This window comes from Podarcis pityusensis, assembly GCF_964106645.2.
Source record: "Podarcis pityusensis genome assembly, chromosome: 12".
Lineage (NCBI taxonomy): Eukaryota > Metazoa > Chordata > Lepidosauria > Squamata > Lacertidae > Podarcis > Podarcis pityusensis.
This window is the reverse complement of record NC_138037.1, coordinates 53,064,695-53,090,478: the sequence shown is the minus strand read 5'-3', so window position 1 is coordinate 53,090,478 and position 25,784 is coordinate 53,064,695. Positions and strand designations below refer to the sequence as shown.

The 25,784-nt window shown below is 45.7% G+C and overlaps 1 protein-coding gene across 1 annotated transcript in view; it reads right to left on the bottom strand.

Moving 5' to 3' along the window:
• NPSR1 (neuropeptide S receptor 1) overlaps positions 1–25,784 on the bottom strand; it is a 72,255-nt gene that overhangs the window by 42,659 nt on the left and 3,812 nt on the right. Inside the window, exon 2 of the mRNA XM_080975966.1 lies at positions 16,415–16,547. Within this exon, the coding sequence (XP_080832092.1) occupies positions 16,415–16,547 (133 nt within the window). The remainder of the gene's footprint in view (positions 1–16,414; positions 16,548–25,784) is intronic.

The window sequence follows — 25,784 nt, the reverse complement described above, 5'->3', positions numbered from 1 at the left end:
ACTACAGATAGGCTCTTTGTTAATATGCAGTTTGAGCCACATCAGAATATTTATGAAGCTTTTAATTATAGGTTACTGTGCTGGGTTTTCTACAATAAGTGATTATAACTGAACATTTATTGCCTCACGAAATGATAAGCAGGTTTAATAAATAATAATTTGCAGGACTTTTCTGACACCATCTGTCCCTTGATGACATCCCGAAGTTGACACGGGCCACCTGAAAGAAATTTCCTTAATATTAACCTGTTAATTTTCGAAACCATATCCCAAAGGATTTGGGACTTAAATAGAACTTGACAGTTGCCTCACAAAAGCTTTCAATTAATCTCCCTCTGAAGAGGTGCCAATCAAATGACTTTATTAAACTTGCCAAAGGAAAGTTTAGGTCAAAAGCATGAATATTAATAAATGTTAACACTAACTTCTAAAGGTACAATTGTTTATAATCACTGTATAAGAGGAAATGATGAGTTTACACAGAGACACATATAAATATTAGGTGAGGGGGTTGTTTCATACTTTTTCTTATTTTTTTTTCTGTTTCCTCATATTGCTCAGATGAGTACCTAAGGCTGCGATCCTATACACAAACACAACTTTATTTCATGATTTATAAACAGCTATGAATTCAGATAATGCATCAACACTGAGCAGTAAGCAAAGATAAAATGATTTGGTTTCTTCTTTTTATTGCTTGAGTTCCCTGCTTGTAACAAGATGTTATCACATTTGATTATTCCATATCTCTCATAATACATTGTGATGCATACTTCTCAAGAGCTGGAGTCCATTGCAGTGTGACTCAGAGACAAAACAACATTGTTATTTGTATTTCCATTGCCCCAAACTTTTAAAGGCAACAAAAACTTTTTTATATAGGTTTCCCGTATTCAACATTACAGAACAAAAATCATCCACTCAAACAACTCAACATGGTGCACATCAATCAAGTATCAGAAGTAAACACACAATAATAATAATACAAATAATAATAATAATAATAATAATAATAATAATAATAATATATTATTTGTACCCCACTCTGGGCAGCTTCCACCAAAGATTAAAAATACATTAAAATGTCACACATTAAAAACTTCCCTAAACAGGACTGCCTTCAGATGTCTTCTAAATGTCAGGTGGTTGTTTATCTCTTTGACATCTGATGGGAGGGCGTTCCACAGGGCGGGTGCCACTACCGAGAAGGCCCTCTGCCTGGTTCCCTGTAGCCTCACTTCTCACAGCGAGGGAACCGCCAGAAGGCCCTTGGCACCGGACCTCAGTGTCCAGGCAGAACGATGGGGGTGGAGATGCTCCTTCAGATATACTGGGCCGAGACCGTTTAGGGCTTTCAAGGTCAGCATCAACACTTTGAATTGTGCTCAGAAACGTACTGGGAGCCAATGTAGGTCTATCGCTGGAAGAAATGTCTTTTGGTTAAGAACTCTAAGACCACATATGCCCACCGCCTCCCCCTCAGCTGTAGGGGAGCTGAGTGAGAGGCGGAGGGCAGGCCCAAGTCCCACACTGCCGTTTCAGGCAGCGCGGAGCCTGCAGGCGCCCAAGCCAGCACATCACTCCCAGGAGAGACGCATGGTTCGGGCACACTGCAGGGCCTGTGGGAAGTGCCAGCCCCCACGGTGTGGCACCCAGTGCCAGCCGCGTTTTGTTGTGTTTGTTGACTGAACTAAAAAGTTTCGTTAGCCCTTTTTTTTTTTACTTTAAAACTCATATTTTTGCCATTTTGTCACCCCCCTCAGTGATGACACCCGGGGCGGACCACACCCACCGCACCCCCCTTCCTACGCCACTGCCTGGTCTAATGTGCAGTCTTCAGAATTGTTACGTTGTGGGTGAATATATCAGAGGACACAGCGATTCTTCAAACAGCTCTTGTTTATTCACAGGCCAGAACAGAACTGAACTGAAGGGTTCAGCTAACCTGCTTATATATAGCTCAACTACAAAGCAACAGTAGCAACTTTCTGTAACTATCCAATCACTGAACATCACTTTCAATTCCTTAATTGCATATGCGGACCTGAGTGAAAACTATCTACAGTATCCCCCTGCTGGCCCAGGGTGAGAACTTCAGTACATAACAAGAATGAAGTGAATGACTCAGTTCAGAAGGGAATTAGGAGTGTTGCTCTGCCATTGAGTCATTTTGGCAAAATCTAGCATGCACTTGGCAAAAGGAAGCAGGATTCATGTGCCAGAGATGACGCAGGAGGCCTGTCCCTGTGTATTCAAAAAGAGGTTAGCGTGGTAGGAGCTCCTTCTTCTCTGGCTCTGTCTATTGGCCTTACACTCAGTCTAGCCTCCCTTTATCTGCCTCTCACTCGCAGATGAAACTGGCATGGAAAAGGCACTTCAGAGCCGTCTCTGTGGAAACGGATATTTCTCAGGCTGCAACCCTGTACTCACTTATTTCAGCCACATTAAGCTCAGGGGGACTTACATTTGAGTAGACATGTACAAGATTGTGCTGCCAGAGTCTTAAAGGCTTATACATTGTATAGAAAATTCAATTCCCCCTGCTATTTTTTTTCCTGTTCAAACAGGTTACACAGGCTTCAAGGCCCTGCAAAACTTGTTTCACTAGAGATTGCTATAACAGGAGGGGAGGGGGAATAAAGACCCAGCCCCACAAAAAATCCTGAGCTTCTGTCATCCTCCTCCCGTGGAACCCATGTGTGGAATGAAGCCACAGAAAAGCAGGTGGTAATTTATAAATTTCCTCCTTGTGGAACCAGAAGGAGCTTCCTGGCTGAGTGTCGTTATTCCTGTTGCATATCTAGCCAGCAGAATTATGTGGATAAAGCCTGTTTCTGCACTTGAATATCTTTCACTAGAGTGTGGCTCAGTTGTCTGATCCGTGGAAAGAGTTCATTTGATTTATTTTCACCCGATAGGCAAGCCAAAACCACCCTTCTCTCCCAAAATGCAAATGAACACAGCACTATCCTTAGTCTGGCTCCTCTTTGCTTGCCTTAGGGTATTAACCAAGAATAATTTCAGAATTCAGAGATTCATTCAAAAATAACATTGACCTTAAAAAGCAAAAGTCTGTCAACCTTTGTTTCCTCATGGCTTGTCATTCAGATTCTAGCTTGTGGGATTTAAGACATCCTTTGTGGGGCTCCGGCATGTTGCAAAGTGGTGATTCATCCCATAATCTCCAAATCAATAACCAGAAGCAAAGTACTATTACAAAAATCTGACAAGGGATAATTTAAACTGCTGTCTTGGTGACAAGTTTTGATGCCCTTTCTAAATGACTTTGCTAAACAACCTACTTTGATTAAGAGAGTTTTTTAGAACCACGTTCTATTATATTTCATTGAATGATACATGTCTTTTGTTTCATTATATTGTAATATTGATCAGTCCTCCACACTATTATTCTTTTGTTATATTCCTGCATTGCTCTGCTTTGATCGAAGGTTTGCTTTTGAAAATCATTCAATATATCCCCCCCATTACATTCTCTTTGCTTATGTGAGAGTTGGAGGGTTTTAGCAAGTCATTGTGAAATCTGGCTTTGTGTACTGTCGAATGAACTTCAGCTTTGTTCTCTTTGGTAAATATTTGCTAATTATAAAGATGTGTTGTGAGAATTATAAGGTCTAAGATATAAAATAAATGTTCATAAATGTACCAGGCAAACACATACAGAAATATATAAACCACATGTCTGAAACAGTACAGGAAAACAGTCCTAAAGCCATTTTGACTCTTTCAGTGACCTCAAATATTCCTCTGCAGTTTGGATGGAAATGGGAAAAACCTCTCCATTGTCTCTGCGCTCACAAATCCTGCCTTAAGGGAACATTGGTGTATGAATAGGGTGAGCCTGTGACCTGGACTCAGGAATTAAGTATTTATCATCACAAAAGAATGACCACGCTCTCCAGGTAAACCCATTAACAGGTTTCCTGCCAGACAGGATTCTGCTGTAGACCGCCCCTTCTGTCATGTATGGATGATGTTTTGGGGGGTGGCCTTGAGCTGGTGGCGCTGTGGGTTAAACCATGGAGCCTAGGACTTGCCGATCAGAAGGTCGACGGTTTGAATCCCTGCAACGGGGTGAGCTCCCGTTGCTCGGTCCCTGCTCCTGCCAACCTAGCAGTTTGAAAGCATGTCAAAGTGCAAGTAGATAAATAGGTACCGCTCTGGCGGGAAGGTAAACGGCGTTTCCGTGCGCTGCTCTGGTTCACCAGAAGTGGCTTAGTCATGCTGGCTACATGAGCCGGAAGCTGTACACCGGCTCCCTCGGCCAATAAAGCGAGATGAGCGCCGCAACACCAGAATCGGCCATGACTGGATCTAATGGTCAGGGGTCCCTTTACCTTTACCTTGAGCTACAGGGTGGGCAATTTCAAAAGTCTATATAAGGCTTGCACACCATTGTTCTGGGTCCTTCTCCTCTCTCCTGCATGTGGTTGTGAGCACCCTGTTGCAATGGTTAATAAAGATCAGGCTTACTAGCTGCTTTGCTTCTCAATACTCTCCGGTTGGCCTCTGTTATTTTCTCCTACCAATAGAGAACCTACATAAGGACTCTATATGGGCTCTTGGGTACCCCATAAGGGAAAAGAAGCAGTTGTTTTTTTCTTATAACAGGTGAATGGCTGAGTTATTATTAATTTTTAAAATAAATTTTATGTTTTTTTTAAAAAATTCAAATATCAAATATCTTTTTATCAAAGATAAAAACTAATCTAAATAAAAACACAAACAAACAAAAATGAAGAAAATAAAAGAAAGGAGGAAGGAAGGAAGGAAGGAAGGAAGGAAGGAAGGAAGGAAAAGGGGAGGGGGAGGGAGAGGGAGAGAGAACTTCTGGTTCTTTGTCTGCCAGATATATATATAGAAAATCATTCAAAATATCCACACCAAGATAACACCCTACAATTTCACTCTCTATAAACTAATATATTCTTCAGTCCTCAAACCCAGATGGCATAAGTTCATTTTCTTTTTCACACAAAGCTCACTGAGCTATTCTGAAGACTGTTCTGGTGAAGTAATGAAAAACACTGTTTAATTTAAGCACTGGAGCATTACACCCCAGTATTTGTTTAAATTACTAAGTCTAAAGTCCAACAGAATGTATTAGGACTGGAACACCAGGATATTAAAAGTACCAGTAAATTTATTCTTAATGTTAGGAATAAGGGAAGTCTAAATAGGTCAGAGAGAAAGGAATCTGCAAACTGCATAAATTAAACAATTTGAATTATTTTGGATTTTATCCAAAATCCTGCCTTACATTACAATCCTATCCATATCTATTTAAAAGTGAGTCCTATTGAATTCTGTGGGGTTTACTGTCAGGTAAGTTGGGCTAGGATCACCACGAAGCTCAGGGCAATGTTATCTTCCATCAGAAGAGTCACATTTCTATGTACTGTTGAATGACAGGAATAAAACATGTAGAGAGGACTCCTGTCTGTCTCATTTCCCCTCCCTGGGAGAATGCAGGGAGGGAGGAAGGAGGAGGGTGTGTCCTGCTCACGTTTGAGGAGGATCGCCGGTTTGTTTACCTAGCCTGCCGGGGGTCGCAGACGGACGGTAAACACACAGTATCTCGCTCAATTGCCTCGGGGGAGGCCAGGTACCTCTGCCTGTGGGCTGATGATACTGACATATGGCAGCCTTCGGATGGTTGCGATTCATCGGACATCTGCATGAGAGGCTGGTGGATTGTCCTCCTCTGCTCCAAGGAGGAAGAGAAAAGCGTCTGAGAAATGCCAGAGGCTCAACAGACAGCTGGTGGAAAGAAGAGGTGTTTTCCAGAGCAACAAAGTTCAAGGTATGCTGCTGCATTTCGGGCTAAAAGTGTGAACGCAGTTGGATTAATTCACTGGTTCATGGGGAGCTGCGTCTTGGAAAAATACAGCTCCGGGAGAAGAGGCCTGCATTCCACAAATTCTTGTGGAAGATAAGAAGTCCTATTGAAATGCATTGTTGCTAAGTAACGGAAAGTTACTGGCAGAGGGGCTGGACTGTGAGCCTGGGAAAGCGAAACAAAACCAGAGAATGTTTTGGCTACAAACAAGTTTACGAGCCCTTGGAAGGGACTTTAATAGCAGCCTGAGTTTAGCTGCCAGGTGCAAAAAAGCGTAAACAACTTGCAGTTTTGCTGCGTGAGAAAGGAAAAAACAACTGTTGGATTTTACAGTTTGTTTGACAGTGTGAGCTGGAGGCTTGGCTTCAAGATGGATGCCAAGAAGGGGGGAGACTTGCCTAACTCATCTCCCCTGACCAGAGACAGTTATTCATCAGGGTCTGGATGGATAACTACCCCAGAAGGGGTGAGCCAAGATGATGCTGGCTAAGTTCCTAAGAGCTCATCGAAAGCTGAGGAGAGCTTTGACCCCAGAGGGGAGAGTGCAGGAACTGTGGCTGTTGGAACTGTTGGTGTTCCTGAACAAAGTGCAATGGGTGTTGCTGACAGGGGGAGGGAAGAACAGAGTTCAAATCTCCCCACTGATGATGCTACTGGGAAGCATGGTGTAGCATTGAGTGCTGTCCGATGCTACAATTGTGGACAGACTGGGCATCTACAGCGAAACTGTAAGAAGCCGCGCCAGTCAAGAGGAGCAAAAAGCAGCTCTACGAAGCCTGAGGCGTCAGGCAAAAGCCGTACCAAGTGCCAGGTGAAACCTGCAAAGGCTATGATGGCGAAAGGAACCACGCCAGATGTTGGGAACTCGTTCATAATAGACACGGGCGCCACGGTTCATATGTGCCCGCACAGAGGACTATTTTCGACGTTGAAGAAGCAAAGCTTCACTGTGAAACAGGCCAACGGTCAGGAGTTGGAAGCGACTGGAATTGGGACTGTGTATCTTGAGAGTCTGAACTTGACTATAAGCAATGTTTACCTGGTTCCAGAACTGAAATTTAATCTGCTGAGCGTGTCGCAGATTGCAAAGAAAGGACTGAAACTGTCCTATGATGCTAAAAGCTGCAAGATCTACAAAGATGGAGAACTGTTTCTTACTGCCAAAGAGAAAGATGGACTGTATTTGTTGACTTTTGATCAAAGTGATTACATGAAATGTAATTCTTCTGTTTCTAACGAAATCTCTCTTGCAGGTGTGACCAGTGTGAGCACCAGGAAGGTGACGAAGAAGGTCGACAGAGCATTTCAGCGGGTGTATGCTGATGTGATTGGTCCTCTAGAACCATCTAGAGGCGGTGCAAAATATTACCTTTTGTGCGTGGATTGTTTCACTAATTATTCTTGGGTTTATATGATGGAGAAACCGCAAGAAACTTTAGAAAAGTTTCAGGAGTTTTGTGACAAGGTTAAAAGTATGCATGATGCTAACATTGATTGTCTTTTCACAGATGAGAAGCAAGTTTTTCTGTTACAGAAGTTGCAGAAGTTCCTGGATGGAAAAGGGATAGACCACAAAGTGGCAGTTTCGCAAGAAGCGTGGAACAGGGGGGTCTGTGTAAGAGTGAACAAAGAATTGCAAAAGGGGATGAATGCGCAATTGCTGAGTTCACATTTGCCACATGAATATTGGGCCGAATCGCTAGCGTCCTATCTTCATGTGTGGTTGAGAAAAGTCTCAACAGAGTTGGGATGTTCTCCTTTTGAGAAGCTGTTCAATAGAAAACCTTCTGTTGCCTATTTTAAGGTTTTCGGGTCTCATGTGAGAACAGAAGCTCCAGGTGGAGTAAAGAATGCCAGAGGCATTTTTGTGGGTTATGAAAAGGGTCTCTACAGAGTAATTTTGTCTGAATCTGGTCAGGTGATTCTCACAAAGTTCCTAGAGAGTGCTCCAAAGCAAGAGCGGATAGTACAGACATTTCCCACAGGAAACGATTCAGATGATGATGAGTTTGATCTTATTGAGTTCAGTAGTACTGATGATGACAGCGATAGCTCAGACAGCTCAGTTGTCACAGTCATTGAGAGGAAATCTCACATAATGACTAGACCCTCAGAAGAGGAGGATGAACCATTGATTAAGCTTAGTACTGGTTCCCCAGAGAGTTCAGAGGCTGAACCAGAAAGCAGAGAAGAGCAGCAACTTTTACGTAGGTCTGAGAGAGCAACGAAGGGTGTACCACCCAAGAGGTATTCAAAGGAGTTTGCTAACCTTGCATATGTTGCTATTGTAAACGACCAAGGACAGATTGAAGCTGTGTCTGAGTCAGAGACAAAGGCACAACAGAGAGTTGTTAACCGAGGTAATGCGAAGTCACACAACCAGAGAGGTACATTGGTTAAACCAGTGGCGGGTAGTTCCAAGGGTGGAACTGAAACAACAGGGGAATGTTATAAATATAACAACTGTTTGTTTTCTTCTCTGGATGACGCTTTGCTCGCGGCACACATTGATACTTTAGGGGGAGTATGTTACCATAAAGCACCAATGCTGCAGCAAGCAAAGGCTCTAGCAGCTCAGCCAGCTGCTTGTGGCTGGAAAGCCAGACAGGATGTTTGTGACTATTGCCATGGGAACAAAGGGGCAGTCCATTCTGTACTGAGCACCGGATGTTAGCTCAGTGTGTGTGTGTCATATGACCCGTACTGGATGTACTTGGGAGGAGTTTCTTCTTGCTGTTGTTGAGTGCAGACATGATTCTCTGTACTGATGTAAGAGGCAGAAATAAATGATGTAAATAGTCTTCTGTCTGCTTCTTTCCCCTCCCTGGGGACACCAAAGGGGAGAGAGGAAGAACGGTGTGTTCCTCTCATACATCTGAGAAGAATCGCCGGACCTCGCCTGCTTATCAGCAGAGTGGTGGAGACGCGGGGAGGTCGACAGGAATATCTGCCGGTGCCTACGCTGTGGCACATTCCTCTGACCCAGGCAGAATTCCAACACACAACAACCTTGCAAGGTAGGCCCACCAGAGGGCCACTTGGCCTTGTGGACTCAAGCTCAAAGGGGTCTCAGATTTAGACACTTGATAATTTGGGGGGCATATGTGGGTTAAAGCACAGAGCCTAGGGCTTGCCGATCAGAAGGTCGGGAGTTCAAATCCCCGTGATGGGGTGAGCTCTCGTTGATCGGTCCCTGCTCCTGCCAACATAGCAGTTCGAAAGCATGTCAAAGTGCAAGTAGAGAAATAGCACTCCGGCGGGAAGGTAAATGGTGTTTCCGTGCGCTGCTGTGGTTCGCCAGAAGCGGCTTAGTCATGCTGGCCACATGACCCAGAAGCTGTACACCGGCTCCCTCGGCCAGTAAAGCGAGATGAGCGCCAAAACCCCAGAGTTGGACATGACTGGACCTAATGGTCAGGGGTCCCTTTACCTATGATACATTTTGCGACTTGCTTGATGTACATCATAACAAAATGTGACATACGCTATCTGTTAGAAAATGCTTTTTATTATATATGTAAAAAAATCAAATGATATCTCACTCTATTTTTAGTACCTTAATTTTTGTTTTCAGGTGTTGCCATTTTTATTTTTATTACAGCTAGGGTCCTCTGTCAGGGACTGGACTGAGGAGGAATGGTGGAGACCGACCCCAACCTCCTGCTGCACTTCCCAGAGAAGAGGAAGACAGCATAGATTTAGAACAGTGGTTTGCAGAAGGTCACAGTTCAGAAGCTGCAGTGGGGAGAAGCTGGGGAATATTGGGAGAGGAATAGGAAGAAGAAGAAGAAGCACCACTGGGGCAGAGACAGCTGACAGTGTCTTTAGAAAGCATCCCAAACACACACACCCCCAACAGCAGAGCATATGCCTGCGCTGCCCAGGGCGGGCACATTCCAGACGGGGTCAGGTTGGAGGGTGCCCTCCCAGGTGCAGAATAGCTGCTCGGGTGCACGGAACGGCGCGTGTGCGCCCTGCAGCTGGGGGTGGAGCGAGCCACTGAAGACGAACATTTAGTGTGCCACCTGCCTGCAACTCCCAAGCCCCCCCAGCTGTCAAAATGGAGGGGGAAGGGGAAAATGTCACTGGCGAAGCGGCGAAGCTCCCTCACTTCCCCCGACGGCTCGGGATAGGCTTGGGAGTCGCAGGCAGATGGCATGCCAAATTTCACCCCCCTCAGCGAAGACATCCAGGGCAATCCGCCCCACCGCACCCCCTTCCTCCGCCCCTGCCCCCCTCACCCAGGACCCGGCGGACGTTGAGAGTAGGAGAACAGAAAGTTCAGAGGCAGAAAGCACAGATCAGCCGACATAGGGATTTACTTGGAGCAACGCCATTATCTAAGAGACAGCATTTCTACGACTCTCTCTGTGAATATTGAATAAAAGACCTTGGTAAGAGCTTCTTGTCTTTCCATTACAGGCAGACTGCCAGGAGGGAAGGAGGTCAGATTCCCTGAAGCCTGGCAGCCTCATACCCTGGAAGTAGCTCTGAAAGGTCCAGGGTTAGCCAGATAGTGACTTGTTCAAGGCCACGCAGAAAGCTTTGTGGCTTAGTGGGAATTTGAACCAGAGTCCCCTTAGGTGTGAAATGGGGAGGAAGGGAGTACCGTATTTTTCGTCCTATAGGACGCACTTTTTCCCCTCCAAAAATGAAGGGGAAATCTGTGTGCGTCCTATGGGGCGAATGCAGGCTTTCGCTGAAGCGTGGAGAGCGAGAGGGGTCGGTGCGCACCGACCCCTCTCACTCTCCAGGCTTCAGGAAGCTATCAGCAAGCCTGGGGAGCCCGCGGCAGTTCCTGCAGGGCTCCCTAGGCTGCGGATAGCAGCCTGCTGCCCGGAGTGCGGGGCGCGCCGAAGCAGACCGCCTCGCGCTTCAGGCAGACATCTGCAGCCTGCTGCACGGAGTGTGAGGCACGCCGAAGCAGAGCGCCCCAAGCTTTGGGCAGACATTCGCGGCTGGGGGGGGGAATAATTTCCCCCCCTTTATTTCCCCCCCAAAAAACTAGGTGCGTCCTATGGGCCGGTGCGTCCTATAGGGTGAAAAATACGGTATTTGCATTTAGACAGAGTTCCTTGCCTGAGTCAAACACCCTTACTTTCAGCATCACACAGGATGCGACGAATTAGCCCCTGGTCATAACCGGCTAACACCAACAGAAGCATTTTTTAATTTCTTATTTACTGGCTGCTTCACTTCCAGCCGTTACTTGGTAAGAATTCACTTCTTCACCACTTTGTACACCCCCTTGTACACTACGTGGGGGGGGGATACAAATAAATAAACAATTCAGCTTGTAAACTTCTCGAATTTGTTTTCCTCTAACAAACTGCATTCTGGAGCTCTTAGATACATGGGCGTAGCCAGGATTTATGTTTGGGGGGGGGAGAGCAGGACACCCCCCCTGTCAACATTGTCAACATTCTGTGTCTGGCTCTGTCTAGAAGATTCAGAATGAAATGTCTCAGCCACAGTTGTTTTAAATTGCTTTCTTTTGGCCCCAAGTGCTCAGGAAAATCTGTCAAAAATTTTCTAAGATTTCTATTTTTTGATAAGTTTTTTTAAAAATATATATATTTATTTTTGGGGGGGAGGGGTCAGTTTTTCCCCTGGCGTATGACCATGTCTAGATATGATGAGAGGACAATAAAATAAAATATTTCTTCTTTCCATCTTACTTTTAGGAGAAATACTCAAGGCAGGAATGAACATGAGCACGATACACTTCCTTATGTATAACTTGCTGGATTGTTTATTAGTTTTCCCTTCACCTTCTTACTTTGTTCTTCTGCTTTTTGCATCTTAATACCAGGCTGTGAAGTATCTGGAGAGAATGTCTTTAATTTATTTTCCCCCTTTGATTCTTCCCAGGGCAATCACACGCTCTAAGAAATGAAGGATAACGATAACAGTATACTTTTATCTGCCTGCAGGCATAAGGTTTGCAATGGGAGTACTGCTCGCGCAGCAAAATGTTATGGTGCTAGAATAATGTCTTAAAACGGTGTGATATTAATAATGACTCATCATTAGTACCGGTGAGGAACTGCCGGTACTAAAAACAGCTTTTTGCAAACAATGCCTTCCTTCCATAGCTGGGAGTCATCAAACTCTCCATTGCACAGCTGAAGGCCCATCTTCCCAAATAATGTAGAAGTTAAGAAATCTGCTGTGAATTGCTTGCGCTTCCCCTGAAAGCTGTATATAAGGGTCTATGTTAAGAACTTAGATGAGGTTACAAAAAATAATTGCAGCCAAGAAAACCTGGCCCTTTTTTTTTTTTTAAGGCTAAATTTTGGGCTGACATTGATTTTGGTTGCAAATGGACCAAACCCTGCTTATTTCTGCCATACATCCTGGTTTTCCTGAACATGTCCAGGAATTGGGCAGGCGGATTTTCGCTGAATCGCCAAAATGTTTCGGGAAAATGCAGACTTATGGCAAGCAGGGCAAGCAAAATAAAATTATCTTGAGCTATATCTGTCGTTGCTTCAATGTGGGGGCATTTTTAATCAGACATGTTTAAAGAAGAAATTGCAATAGGAAGGATATCCTGTGGAACGTTTCCTGTATTAGATATTAATTCCATCTCTTTATGGCCTCCTGCATCCTCCCAAGAGGTAAAATCTTATATGTAACCATTGAAGAATAATAAGACTCCAGGAAAGGACTTCCTGCCAAACTGAAAATTTCAAGAGCAATGAGGATTGTCTTGATATCGGCAGGTTGTACCGCAAAGGTTGAAAATGTAACAGTATAGTCCCAGTATTTTAAAAAGGAAATCAGAAGGGTCCCATGATTTATACATCAATCACCCTCATTGATAGATGAGCCTAAATTTATACAGCACATCTCCTTCAAAGATTAGAGCAGGCAGGCTTTGGGACAGGAACCCTTGATAATTACTCCATTTGATAATTTAATACACAGCAAAGGCTCATACTGCTTTTATTGACTTCATTGCTGCTTCTGATTCTGTATATAGATTTCTGGGGATAAATTGTTTAAAAACAAATCTTGATTTGAAGCTATTATTTTCAATCAGGCTGCTTTACACAGAAACACATTTAAAGTTTTGAAAAGACTGAAATTCTGTTCCTACATGTGAGATTCCTATATACAAAGGAGTCTGACCAGACCTTATCTTTGTTCAATTTATTGAACTAAGTTTGCATAGCCAAAATTTTGATATGCTTAACATTATGACTAGACCTGTGAAGATATCATTTTGTGCCAATGGTGTGACTTTATTTTCAACATCATAAGCTGGTATGAGATTACTGAGAAGTTTGTACAGAAAATTATCTAGTCATTAACAGTGCTAGATCCAAGGTAGTAGTCTTGTTGCTGTTTAGTCGTTTAGTCAAGTCCAACTCTTCATGACCCCCTGGACCAGAGCACGCCAGGCACTCCTGTCTTCCACTGCCTCCCGCAGTTTGGTCAGACTCATGCTGGTAGCTTCGAGAGCACTGTCCCACCATCTCGTCCTCTGTCATCCCCTTCTCCTTGTGCCCTCCATCTTTCCCAACATCAGGGTCTTTTCCAGGGAGTCTTCTCTTCTCATGAGGTGGCCAAAGTATTGGAGCCTCAGCTTCAGGATCTGTCCTTCCTGTGAGCACTCAGGGCTGATTTCCTTAAGAATGGAGAGGTTTGATCTTCTTGCAGTCCATGGGACTCTCAAGAGTCTCCTCCAGCACCATAATTCAAAAGCATCAATTCTTTGGCGATCAGCCTTCTTTATGGTCCAGCTCTCACTTCCATACATCCCTACTGGGAAAACCATAGCTTTAACTATACGGACCTTTGTTGGCAAGGTGATGTGTCTGCTTTTTAAGATGCTGTCTAGGTTTGTCATTGCTTTTCTCCCAAGAAGCAGGCGTCTTTTAATTTCGTGACTATACATCAATTTCGTAGTAGTCTTAGGTAAGTGGAAAATGTTGCACAACTAGTACATAGACTCTAAAGAAATAGAGCAAGTAAAATCATATTATCTAGGTATAGTCTTTCCCTCTTCATGATATTGGGCTCTACAAATAAAGAAATATGCGACAGAAAAATCAACCTTTCTGTTACAAGGTACTAATGAGAAGTGCATATGCCAAAAGCTGGATTTTGAACCTAGATTATATTTTTAGAATTTCTATTACAGGTCAAGACTTGACAAAAGAACAGAAGAAATTATTTATGTACACTACAACGGTGACTAGGATATTACTAGCCCAAAAATGGAAAGATAATAAGATACCAACAAAAGAAGAATGGCAAGAAAAATTGATAGAATACGCTGAAATGGCGAAGCTAACTGGAAAATTTAGAGACAAAGACAACAGAGATCTCAAAAAGGATTGGGAACTGTTTATGCTGTACCTACAGAAATATTGTAAAGAGGTGGACCTACTAGTAGGGTTTGAGTAAACACTTACAACTAAGAAAACAAAAACACAAGTTAAGATGTAATAATTATAACACAACAAAGTGTAAGATGTAACGTGAAAAAATATGGTACAAAAATGATAAGAATATAATAATATTTAACTAAAATATTATAAAATTAAGGTAGAATAAGATAGGCAGGAGAAGCAAATATTTAGAGAACCCGAAGAGGAAGTTGAGTCATTGGGATTCATATACGCTTTTTGTGATAATGATGTTTGTGTTGAATATAAAATTGTAAAACTTAATAAAAATTATTTACAAAAAATAGAATTTCTCGTTGTTTTAGCAGAAACAAGCACAACATTTTGTTGCATTTATATTTTTATGTGAAGTTTTGGATGTTTTTTAATTTGGAGTTTTTTACCTGATCTATGGACTCAATCAATAAGAAATTATATTTTCCTCATTCATTATCCCCCCCCCAACCCCCCCCCCCACATTTCTGGAAAAGCTGTGGCTGGCTTCATCTCTGTTAGTCTCTTCCAGTGTGTGAGGACACTCCACTACCTAGGCCGGATAATGTTGCACGCCCTGCGCTCCTGTGCCTCTGGCGAAATTTACCAGTTTTTTGGATAACTCTATCAGACAGACAGCAGAATAGAGCTAGGACAGCGAATGGAAGAGGCAAGTATCAGGGCAAAATTTTTCCACAAGGGCTCATTCCCTGGGTATGAAAACCATCCATTTTTTTGCTGCCAAGTGAAAATAAATCATAGAATCATAGAGTTGGAAGAGACCACAAGGGCCATTAAGTCCAACCCCCTGCCAAGCAGGAAACACCATCAGAGCACTCCTGACATATGGTTGTCAAGCCTCTGCTTAAAGACCTCCAAAGAAGGAGACTCCACCACACTCCTTGGCAGCAAATTCCACTGTCGAACAGCTCTTACTGTCAGGAAGTTCTTCCTAATGTTTAGGTGGAATCTTCTTTCTTGTAGTTTGGATCCACTGCTCCGTGTCCGCTTCTGTGGAGCAGCAGAAAACAACCTTTCTCCCTCCTCTATGTGACATCCTTTTATATATTTGAACATGGCTATCATATCACCCCTTAACCTCCTCTTCTCCAGGCTAAACATGCCCAGCTCCCTTAGCCGTTCCCATAAGGCATCGTTTCCAGGCCTTTGACCATTTTGGTTGCCCTCCTCTGGACACGTTCCAGTTTGTCAGTGTCCTTCTTGAACTGTGGTGCCCAGAACTGGACACAGTACTCCAGGTGAGGTCTGACCAGAGCAGAATACAGTGGCACTATTACTTCCCTTGATCTAGATGCTATACTCCTATTGATGCAGCCCAGAATTGTATTGGCTTTTTTAGCTGCCGCGTCACACTGATGGCTCATGTCAAGTTTGTGGTCAACCAAGACTCCTAGATCCTTTTCACATGTACTGCTCTCAAGCCAGGTGTCACCCATCTTGTATTTGTGCCTCTCATTTTTTTTGCCCAAGTGCAATACTTTACATTTCTCCCTGTTAAAATTCATCTTGTTTGTTTTGGCAATTAGTTCTCTAATCTGTCAAGGTCATTTTGAAGTGTGATCCTGTCCTCTGGGGTGTTAGCCACCCCTCCCAGTTTGGTGTCATCTGGAAATTTGATCAGGAGCAAATCAGTGGCGTAGCGTGGGGGGTGCCAGGGGGGCCGGCCGCACCGGGCGCAACATCTGGGGGGGCGCGCTCGCTGCCTCCGGAGTCGCCGAAGAGCCTCGGGCGCAGGCTGTAGCAGAGCCCCATGTCTCGTGGAACCGACGAGCTGTGCGCGCGCCCGGGCTGAAGGCGTCCGGCAGGCAGCGGCTCTCAGCCCCGCGCGTCAGGGCCGCGGAGGACGTGCCAGGCAGCCCCTCCTCACAGCCCCGCCTCCGCTGCTGCTGCTGCAGCTGCTGGGCCATGTTGCATTTTCCTCGCCTCTCTGCCCCCCTCCTCCTCCGGGCAAGCGGCGTGGTTTGGGCGGCAGCGCCAGCAGCAACTCGACTCAGATCGGCAGGTTAGGGGTTGGGGGGGCGCAAATTACTTGCCTTGCCCCGGGTTAGGGGGCGCAAATTACTTGCCTTGCCCCGGGTGCTGACAACTCACGCTACGCCGCTGGAGCAAATGAGCAAATCCACGCCCCCTTTTGACACAGCTTTACCTGTTATGGCCAGCTGGGTCACAAAGAAAGTCATTCTGGATTTCCTCTTCCTCCTCCAGGTGGAGAGCAAAACAATGGAGTTCCCAACAACCGTTATGACGAAAAGAATCCAAAGGGTAACAAGCTGTTCTGTCTGCAGAGAAAGAAAATACTGTGTTAAATGGATGGATCCAGTTGTAGCAGATGCTGAGCTGCAGTTAAGCACATTAACCAAGTGGCAGAAAGATGCGGCGGTAAAACTTGTGCTTGGTAAATTCTGTATTTAAAAGCCTTAGTCATTCAAAGCCAAAATTAACCTTCATTTTTCTGTATAATTTTTTACATTTTTTACATTTTAGAATATTCATTTAAACAACCTTAAAATATCAATGACTTCCCTTCTTCTCTTTCCATGATTCATTTTGCATAACACAAATCCCTGCATATTTTGTATAAACTAAACCATTCAGTATTCCATTATTACATCCATCAAAACTTATTTACACTGTTGAATTTATCTTCATGCTGCCCATGTTTTCAAATGTACACAATTTCCCCCCATATATTCAATAAACATTTTCCAATCTTCTCTAAACGTATGTTCTTCTTGTTCTCTTGTTCTATATGTTAGGTCCACAAGCTGTGCATATTCCATCAGTTTAAGTTGCCATGCTTCTTTAGTTGGGACCTCGCTCGTTTTCCATTTGGGGGCTAACAAAACACGGGCCGCAGTAGTGGCATACATAAATAACCTTTTTTGACACCTGGGAATTTCCGTCTGAATTTCCCCAACAAAAAGGACTCTGTTTTATTTTGTTTTGGAAAAGCACTTTAAAATACTTTTGTTCAATTCATTATGAATTATTTCCCACAAAATTAACCTTCTTATACTATAAGAAGACAGCTTATTAAAAAGCAGAGACATCAACTTGCCAACAAAGGTCCGTACAGTGGTACCTCAGGTTAAGTACTTAATTCATTCTGGAGGTCCGTTCTTAACCTGAAACTGTTCTTAACCTGAAGCACCACTTTAGCTAATGGGGCCTCCTGCTGCCGCTGCGCCGCCAGAGCATGATTTCTGTTCTCATCCTGAAGCAAAGTTCTTAACCTGAAGCACTATTTCTGGGTTAGCAGTGTCTGTAACCTGAAGCGTATGTAACCTGAAGCGTATGTAACCCAAGGTACCTGTCAGGGAACTGCCATCGGAAGGAAGGGAGGTGGAAGGGCTCACACAGGTTGGGAGAGACTCAGCAGCTGAAGAGGGAACCAGTAGGGGGAGAAGAGCTGAGCTGAGGGAAAGTGAGCAGGAGGGATGGCTCCGAGACACTTCCAGCGAAAACAGTGGGGAGGTTTCAGGACCTCCTGTAGGGACACCCAGTCCTCGCCGGAAACTGTCGCGCAGAGAGTCCAGAAGACGTGTTTCCGTTAAGGAGCTTTTATGTTGGAAGCGATTCCGAAAGCAACCACTGTCGGAATCTGCAAGCGACTGACAGAGCCATGTTTAAGGGGCTCCGTTACAGACAGAGGTTTGCAAACTTGACCAAACTCTGAGGGACTTGGATTTTACGCACAAGCAGCTCATCGTCCCATCACAGCATTCCGACAGTCTCTGTGAGCAGTTTGTGCAGGAGAAGGCATCATGAGCAACCCAGCCGGAACCGGAGAAGCAGGAGCTGGAGCGGGTCCAAGCCTGGAGGAAAGGTACCGGGCGTTGGAGGTCCAGCTAGCGCTGCAGACGGCGAGGCTCGAGGAGAGGAGGGCTCAAGATGCAGAGAAGGGGAAAACCACCCCGCTCGCCAGAAAGTTGCCAGGATTGGTGCAGAAGTTTGGGGGGGAGGCCAAGGACTATCATGCCTTTAGGACAGAGATGCAATATGCCCTTAATCTGCAGTTTGATGACTTTCCCGACGAGGAATCGCGGGTGGCTTTTGTGATTGGGCATCTCGAAAAGGGGGCGAAAGACTGGGTGAGGCCCCTGATGGCAACAAACAATGACATCCTGAAGGATACGAGGAAGTTTTTTCGTGCAATGGATTTGATGTTTTCCAGCGATATTGAGCAGGGAGTGGTACGCAGACAGTTAATGGCGTGCAAACAGGGGAGCCGATCTGTGCGTGAGTACTGGACTGAGTTTACCATGTTGATCCATAAATTGGGGTGGGATCTATCGGCGGAACCCATTCAAATGCTCTTTGAAGAAGGGCTTGCTTCGGCGGTAAAGGATGAACTTTCCCGGGCGCCCAGGGCGGAGTCTATGGACCAGCTGACCAAATCAGCGCTGACCATAGGAGCGCGCCAAGAGGCGAGAGCCTTGGAGAGGCGGGAAGGGAAGGGAAGGGGGAACGTTGGAGGGAGCTTCGCATTCCAGAGATTCCAGAGCCACCGTTCCCGCCGGGAGAGCCGATGGAAATTGGAACAGCGCGCGGGCGCGCAGTTTCAAAGCCCAGTGAAGAGCGGAAGAAGGAGGGAAAGGGCGCCAAGAAATGTTATCTCTGCCAACAGCCAGGTCATTTTGCCAGAGTCTGCCCCCAAAGAAAGGAATGGCAAGGAATGGCGGGAGCTGTTGGGGAGAGGGAGGAAAAGGTACCGGAGCAAGTAAAAGCCAACGCCTGGCTTGGTAGAGGAAACAGAGAATGATGAATATGCCCAGAATAAGCTCAGAGGTCTTAGGGGTGAGGGAGAGGAACCAGGGGGTTTTGAGGAAAGAAATGGAGCGTTGTATTACAAAGGGGCACTGTATATCCCCGAAGGAGACTTAAGGGGGAGGGTACTCAAGCAGTTGCACGACAGCCCCACGGCGGGGCATTTTGGACAACACAAAACCATGTGGTTGGTCACCAGGGAATTTTGGTGGCCTAAGGTGAGGGAAGATGTACGGGAGTATGTAAGAGGGTGTGAGCAATGCCAGCGAGCCAAAGGGGAGAGGCGGGCGCCGGCGGGGCTATTAGAACCCTTACCAACCCCAGAACGACCTTGGGAGGCAGTGTCGATAGATTTTATGACTGATCTGCCGAAGTCCAAGGGGAAAACAGCCATCATGGTGGTGGTAGACCTACTAACAAAGATGTGCCACTTTGTAGCCTGTTCGCATGCAGTCACGGCGGAAGAGACAGCGAAGTTATTTGTAGAACACATTTTTAGGTTGCACGGAGTGCCATTGAGGGTGGTCTCAGACAGGGGAAAACAATTTACTTCCAGGTTCTGGAGGAAGCTCATGAGCTTACTGCAGGTGGAGGTCAACTTTTCGACTGCCCGGCACCCTGAAACCAACGGGCAGGCGGAAAGAGCAAACGGTGTCCTCCAGCAATACCTGAGGTGTTATGTCAATGACAGAGAGAATGACTGGGTAGAGAAGTTGGCGCTGGCGGAATTTGCCTACAACAATGCAGAGAATGTGTCCACAGGGATGAGCCCCTTCTTGGTTAATTATGGGTGTCATCCCAGGGCATTCCCAGGGGGAGGAGGGGAGAGATGGAGCGTCCCGGCAGCCGAGCATTTTGTAGAAGAAATGGAAGCAATCCATCATCAGCTCCAACTCAACTTAGAAAGGGCGAAGGAAGAATACAAGAGGCAGGCAGACAAGAACCGAAGGGAAGGTGAAACCATAAGGGTGGGAGATCGGGTGTGGCTGTCAACCCAAGGGTTGCCGTTCAAAGGAGGTTGTAAGAAATTAAGACCCAGGAGGTTGGGTCCCTTTGAGGTCATTCAACAAGTCAACCCAGTGGCTTTCAGGCTCCGGTTACCCAACCACATGAAACTGCACCCAGTATTTCACAGGTCGTTACTGTCACCGTATGAGGGGGGACGAGAAGGGATGTCCACTCGGGGACCGATCATAGAAGAAAGGGAATGCAGCAGCCATGTGGCAGAAATCCTCGACGCCAGGTGGAAGGGGGATCAGGTGGAGTATTTGGTAGCGTGGGAAGGAGAACCGGAGTCAGAAAACACTTGGGTAATGGCAGAAGATATCAATGACGAGGTATTGATAGAAACGTTCCATCAAAGGTTCCCAAGGAAACCTCAGCCTGTGGAGAGGTTCCGGAGGGAATACTTTGGGACCACCGATGAGGAGGAGGAGTTGGAAGGATTCACGGATTCGGAAGGGGAAGGGGAGATGGACTCTGAGGAGGAGGAGTACTTCGAGACCAGGAACCGCAACAGGTGGAGAGAAGTGTTCGAGACATCGGAAGGTGAAGGAAGTTCCTTCCGGGGTTTTGCCTCCTCACCGCCCATAGAGGAGGGGGCGGGAGGGGGTGAAGGGGGCCCTGGAGGGGAGGTGGATGTCAGGGAACTGCCATCGGAAGGAAGGGAGGTGGAAGGGCTCACACAGGTTGGGAGAGACTCAGCAGCTGAAGAGGGAACCAGTAGGGGGAGAAGAGCTGAGCTGAGGGAAAGTGAGCAGGAGGGATGGCTCCGAGACACTTCCAGCAAAAACAGTGGGGAGGTTTCAGGACCTCCTGTAGGGACACCCACTCCTCGCCGGAAACTGTCACGCAGAGAGTCCAGAAGACGTGTTTCCGTTAAGGAGCTTTTATGTTGGAAGCGATTCCGAAAGCAACCACTGTCGGAATCTGCAAGCGACTGACAGAGCCATGTTTAAGGGGCTCCGTTACAGACAGAGGTTTGCAAACTTGACCAAACTCTGAGGGACTTGGATTTTACGCACAAGCAGCTCATCGTCCCATCACAGTACCATTGTATAGTTAAAGCCATGGTTTTCCCAGTAGTGATGTATGGAAGTGAGAGCTGGACCATAAAGAAGGCTGATCGCCAAAGAATTGATGCTTTTGAATTATGGTGCTGGAGGAGACTCTTGAGAGTCCCATGGACTGCAAGAAGATCCCACCTATCCATTCTGAAGGAAATCAGCCCTGAGTGCTCACAGGAAAGGACAGATCCTGAAGCTGAGGCTCCAATACTTGGGCCACCTCATGAGAAGAGAAGACTCCCTGGAAAAGACCCTGATGTTGGAAAATATTGAGGGCACAAGGAGAAGGGGACGACAGAGGACGAGATGGTGGGACAGTGTTCTCGAAGCTACGAACATGAGTTTGACCAAACTGCGGGAGGCAGTGGAAGACAGGAGTGCCTGGTGTGCTCTGGTCCATGGGGTCACGAAGAGTCGGACATGACTAAACAACTAAACAACAACATACTATATAGGGATGCTTTCTAGCAACACAAATGTATTGGCGGTGCTTTTTAATTGCTTTAATTGCTGTATTGTGAGCTAAAATAGGCTATTCCTGTATTCTGGGCATCACATCCCAAAATACACCATTGCCAAAGGCAAGGATACTGCTGGAGATGTGCAGCACACAGAAATGTACGGAAAAGTGTCCCCAATGCTTTTTCATGCTGACACTGACTGAAATTAAGTTTTTTTTAAAAAAAAAAAGTAATAAAAAATGCTAAACTGATTCATGATTTCTACAACTTTTTGAATTGCAAGTCATAACTTAATTTGTAGTAATTTATTTCAATAGTTCTTTTAGTAGCTGTGGGGCTTTACAATTCTTCTAAGAATGCTATGAGCAGTTAATAATAATAAATATAAGTAATAAATGATGGGTTTTAATACATACTAACAACAAGTAGTATTTTTTATTGATGTGGTTATTAGTAGTACCATTTATTTATTTCCCCCCATATCCCAAAGGCTGCCTATAATGGGAAACACTGGATTTGGCGCTACAATCCATATCCTATGCAGAGGACCATACTGCATGAGAGCCATAAACAGCCTCCTTGCACGAACATTGTCCTGGCCAGAGTCACCAGACCGGGTCCTGGAAGTTGGAGGTGAAACTTGGGTGAACACAAGAACTGGTACCTTGGGTGCAGCAAACAGTTCTGTTGTGGGCTCCTCAGCCTTTTGATGTTTACACTTGCCGTAGTCCATCCTAGCAGGAAGGAGTGTGTGGTGAGGGTGGGCCGCCCCGGGTGTCACCACTGAGTGGGGGTGACAAAATGCCGGGTGGCGCTCACCGTGGGGCCTGCAGCATGCCCGAGCCACGCGTCTCTCCTGGGAGTGACACGATGGCTTGGGTGCCCGCAGGGTCTGCGCTGCCCCAAACAGTCAGCCCGCCGCCTCCTCCTCAGCTGTAGGGCGGCTGAGTGGGAGGAGGCAAGTAGACTCCTCAGAGGCCCCGCAGAGCATCCTACCCCGGCTGGCCCCGCCGCTGGGCGCAGGGCATGCACGCCAACCCAAGCACCTGATTGGCTTGCTCCGCCACTGCATCCTAGTACCCATTGCCTTGTGGGACAACTTTGAGAGAAATAAATAATAATAATAATAATTTATTTATACCCTGCCCATCTGGCTAGGTTTCTCCAGCCACTCTGGGTGGCTCCCAACAGAATATTAAAATACAATAGTCTATTAAACATTAAAACATTAAAAGCTTCCCTAAACAGGGCTGCCTTCAGATGTCTTCTAAAAGTCTGGTAGTTGTTCTTCTCTTTGACATCTGCTGGGAGGGTGTTCCACAGGGTGGGTGCCACCACCGAAAAGGCAAACCCTTCACAAATCTGGAGCGGAGTCCCTAGCCCAGGGGTCAGCATGGGGGTCGTTTAACTGGCCCACAAGCCACCCCCGAACCGAGCTGCCCACTCGGCAAGTCCCTGCATGCTGCGCTAAACCGGTGCGGCGTGGGGACGCACTTCCACAGCACCGGAAATTGCGTCTATGCAGATGCCGGAAATCGTGGGCGCGCATGCGCAATCCGGCCCACAGAGGGATCTCCGCTGGAGTGAACAGGCCGACCCCTGCCCTAGGCAGTTGGATGGCGCCTTGTACACCTGCAGCCAAGCTGGCGCCAAACGTCCTGCTCTGCTTTCCTTTGGACCACATCAGAAAGGCTGAGAGGGAAGTCTTGTTGACTGGGCAGCACAGGACTTCCAGACACACTGCCCAGGCTTGTGCCTTGAAGAATGCCACCAATGCAGCAAAAGTAAGGCAGGAAGCAGCAGTTGTGGTTTACCAGTTTCTGCAGCCACAGCAGGTGCTGTGATTTCCCAGTGGTTTGACTTCACCCCCAATGGAGGCACACTCCATTGTCTCATGAGACAAATGGATGCCATCAAAAAAGTCCACCCAGAAACATGCCAATGTTATCCATACTCCTTTTGTGTGTGTGTAGAAGAGCTCCACAGCTAAAGCACAAACATGAAACCTAAGTCCTAGTTTTGGAACCTGTTCCAAGTTCCCTGTTCCAAGTCCAAGATTCTTCCACAAGTTCATCCAATGGGAGAAAGCTTCTCTGTCCGCACAGTGCTACATGCACAGACTTTGGTAAGACTTATCTGTTGGTGCTCACCATTAAAGCTCTAAATGGTCTTGGCCCAGTATACCTAAAGGAGCGTCTCCAGCCCCATCGTTCTACCCGGACACTGAGCTCCAGTGCCGAGGGCCTTCTGGCTGTTCCCTCCCTGTGAGAAGTGAGGTTACAGGGAACCAGGCAGAGGGCCTTCTCGGTAGTGGCACCCACCCTGTGGAACACCCTCCCATCAGATGCCAAGGAAATAAGCAACTATCCTACTTTTAAAAGACATCTGAAGGCAGCCCTGTTTAGGGAAGTTTTTAATGTTTAATGCTGTATTGTGTTTTTAATATTTTAATATTCGATTGGGAGCCGCCCAGAGTGGCTGGGGAAACCCAGCCAGATGGGCGGGGTATAAATAATAAATTATTGTTATTATTATCTGGGAATTATAGCATACATTACTATGCAAATGTATAAAGTCCAGTGAGTTGCATTTTCATTTCCCATGTGTGGGTTATGGAAATGCAATCACTGTTTGGCCTGTTTTCATCTTAAATGGGAGTGTGACCATGAAGAATAATATAATCAGCCCCTGAACACAAATTCCAGCTTCAGGGCTATTGAACACTAAGCACCACAGCATAAATATGCAGGCTGAATTAATCTGTTTTTGTGGTGACAATGAAAACTTTTACACTCACCTTTCAATCCATGTTTTGCTTTTAAAAAGTAGCCATGTGTGCATGAAATTTCCCCAAGCCCCAAAACACTCCTTGTGTATACTCACTATTCCCATTCATATGGCTGGCAAACTGTTGTCTGTTTGTCTTGCATATTATTATGACTGTTTGCTCCTCCATGAGTTGATCTCCTCCCTGCCCTGGCAGCACATTAAATCAGCATAAGAATAATCTTTCCAACATCAAAAATATCAAACCCGTGTAATTATATTTTTGCAAGAACTGGAGAAAATAAAATGATATTTTTACTTGACAAAAGAATCAATTTATTTGGTGGCAACAACTGTCTCTTGTGGATAAGATCGCTCTTATTTATGCTACCACTTCCAAGGAAAGACTTTGCTGGTACATCTACAATGCTTCACGCTTCATTCATTTTCTTAGGAGGATATGTGCTATTTTATTATGGCTGAAACAAAGTGCTTTATCCTGTGATTTAGCCTGGTGCAATCAGTGGGGCCAGAATTTTGAATTTCGTGCATTTTCTGGCCATTATGAAGACTCCCCAACAGTCCTTGGGATATGTGCATATATTGACAACATTTTATACACTATCTGGACGATGTCACATTCTCCAGTCAGTTTGAAGAGTCTCCAAGAAATATACCGTTTTGTCTTTCTTTCCTCTTTCCTAATGTTACAAGGTCTGCAGCGTACTTCTCATTGATCAGCCGAGTCACAGGAGCAAGAGGAGTGCCAGATAAATATTATTTATTTACTATTATTTATTAAATATCTTTACCCTGTGTATCAGAATGCACTTTCATGCTACATGGTTTGATCTGAAGGAGTGTCTCCACCCCCATTGTTCTGCCCGGACACTGAGGTCCAGCACTGAGGGCCTTCTGGCGGTTCCCTCACTGCAAGAAGCCAAGTTACAGGGAACCAGGCAGAGGGTCTCCTCAGTGGTGGCACCCAGCCGTGGAACACTCTCTCATCAGATGTCAAAGAAATACAGTGGTACCTCAGGTTAAGAACTTAATTCATTCCGGAGGTCCGTTCTTAACCTGAAATTGTTCTTAACCTGAAGCACCACTTTAGCTAATGGGGCCTCCTGTTGCCGCCGCACCGCTGCTGCGCGATTTCTGTTCCTGAAGCAAAGTTCTTAACCCAAGGTACTATTTCTGGGTTAGTAGAGTCTGTAACCTGAAGCGTCTGTAACCCGAGGTACCACTGTAAACAACTACCAGACTTTTAGCAGACATCTGAAGGCAGCCCTGTTTAGGGAAGCTTTTTACATTTGATGAATTATTGTATTTTAATTGTTAAGTTGTGGGCGAACATATCAGACGACACAGCGATTCTTCAAACAGCTCTTCTTTATTCTGAGGCCAGAACTGAACTGAACTGAAGGGCTTAGTCAGCCTGCTTATATAGAGCTCCAGT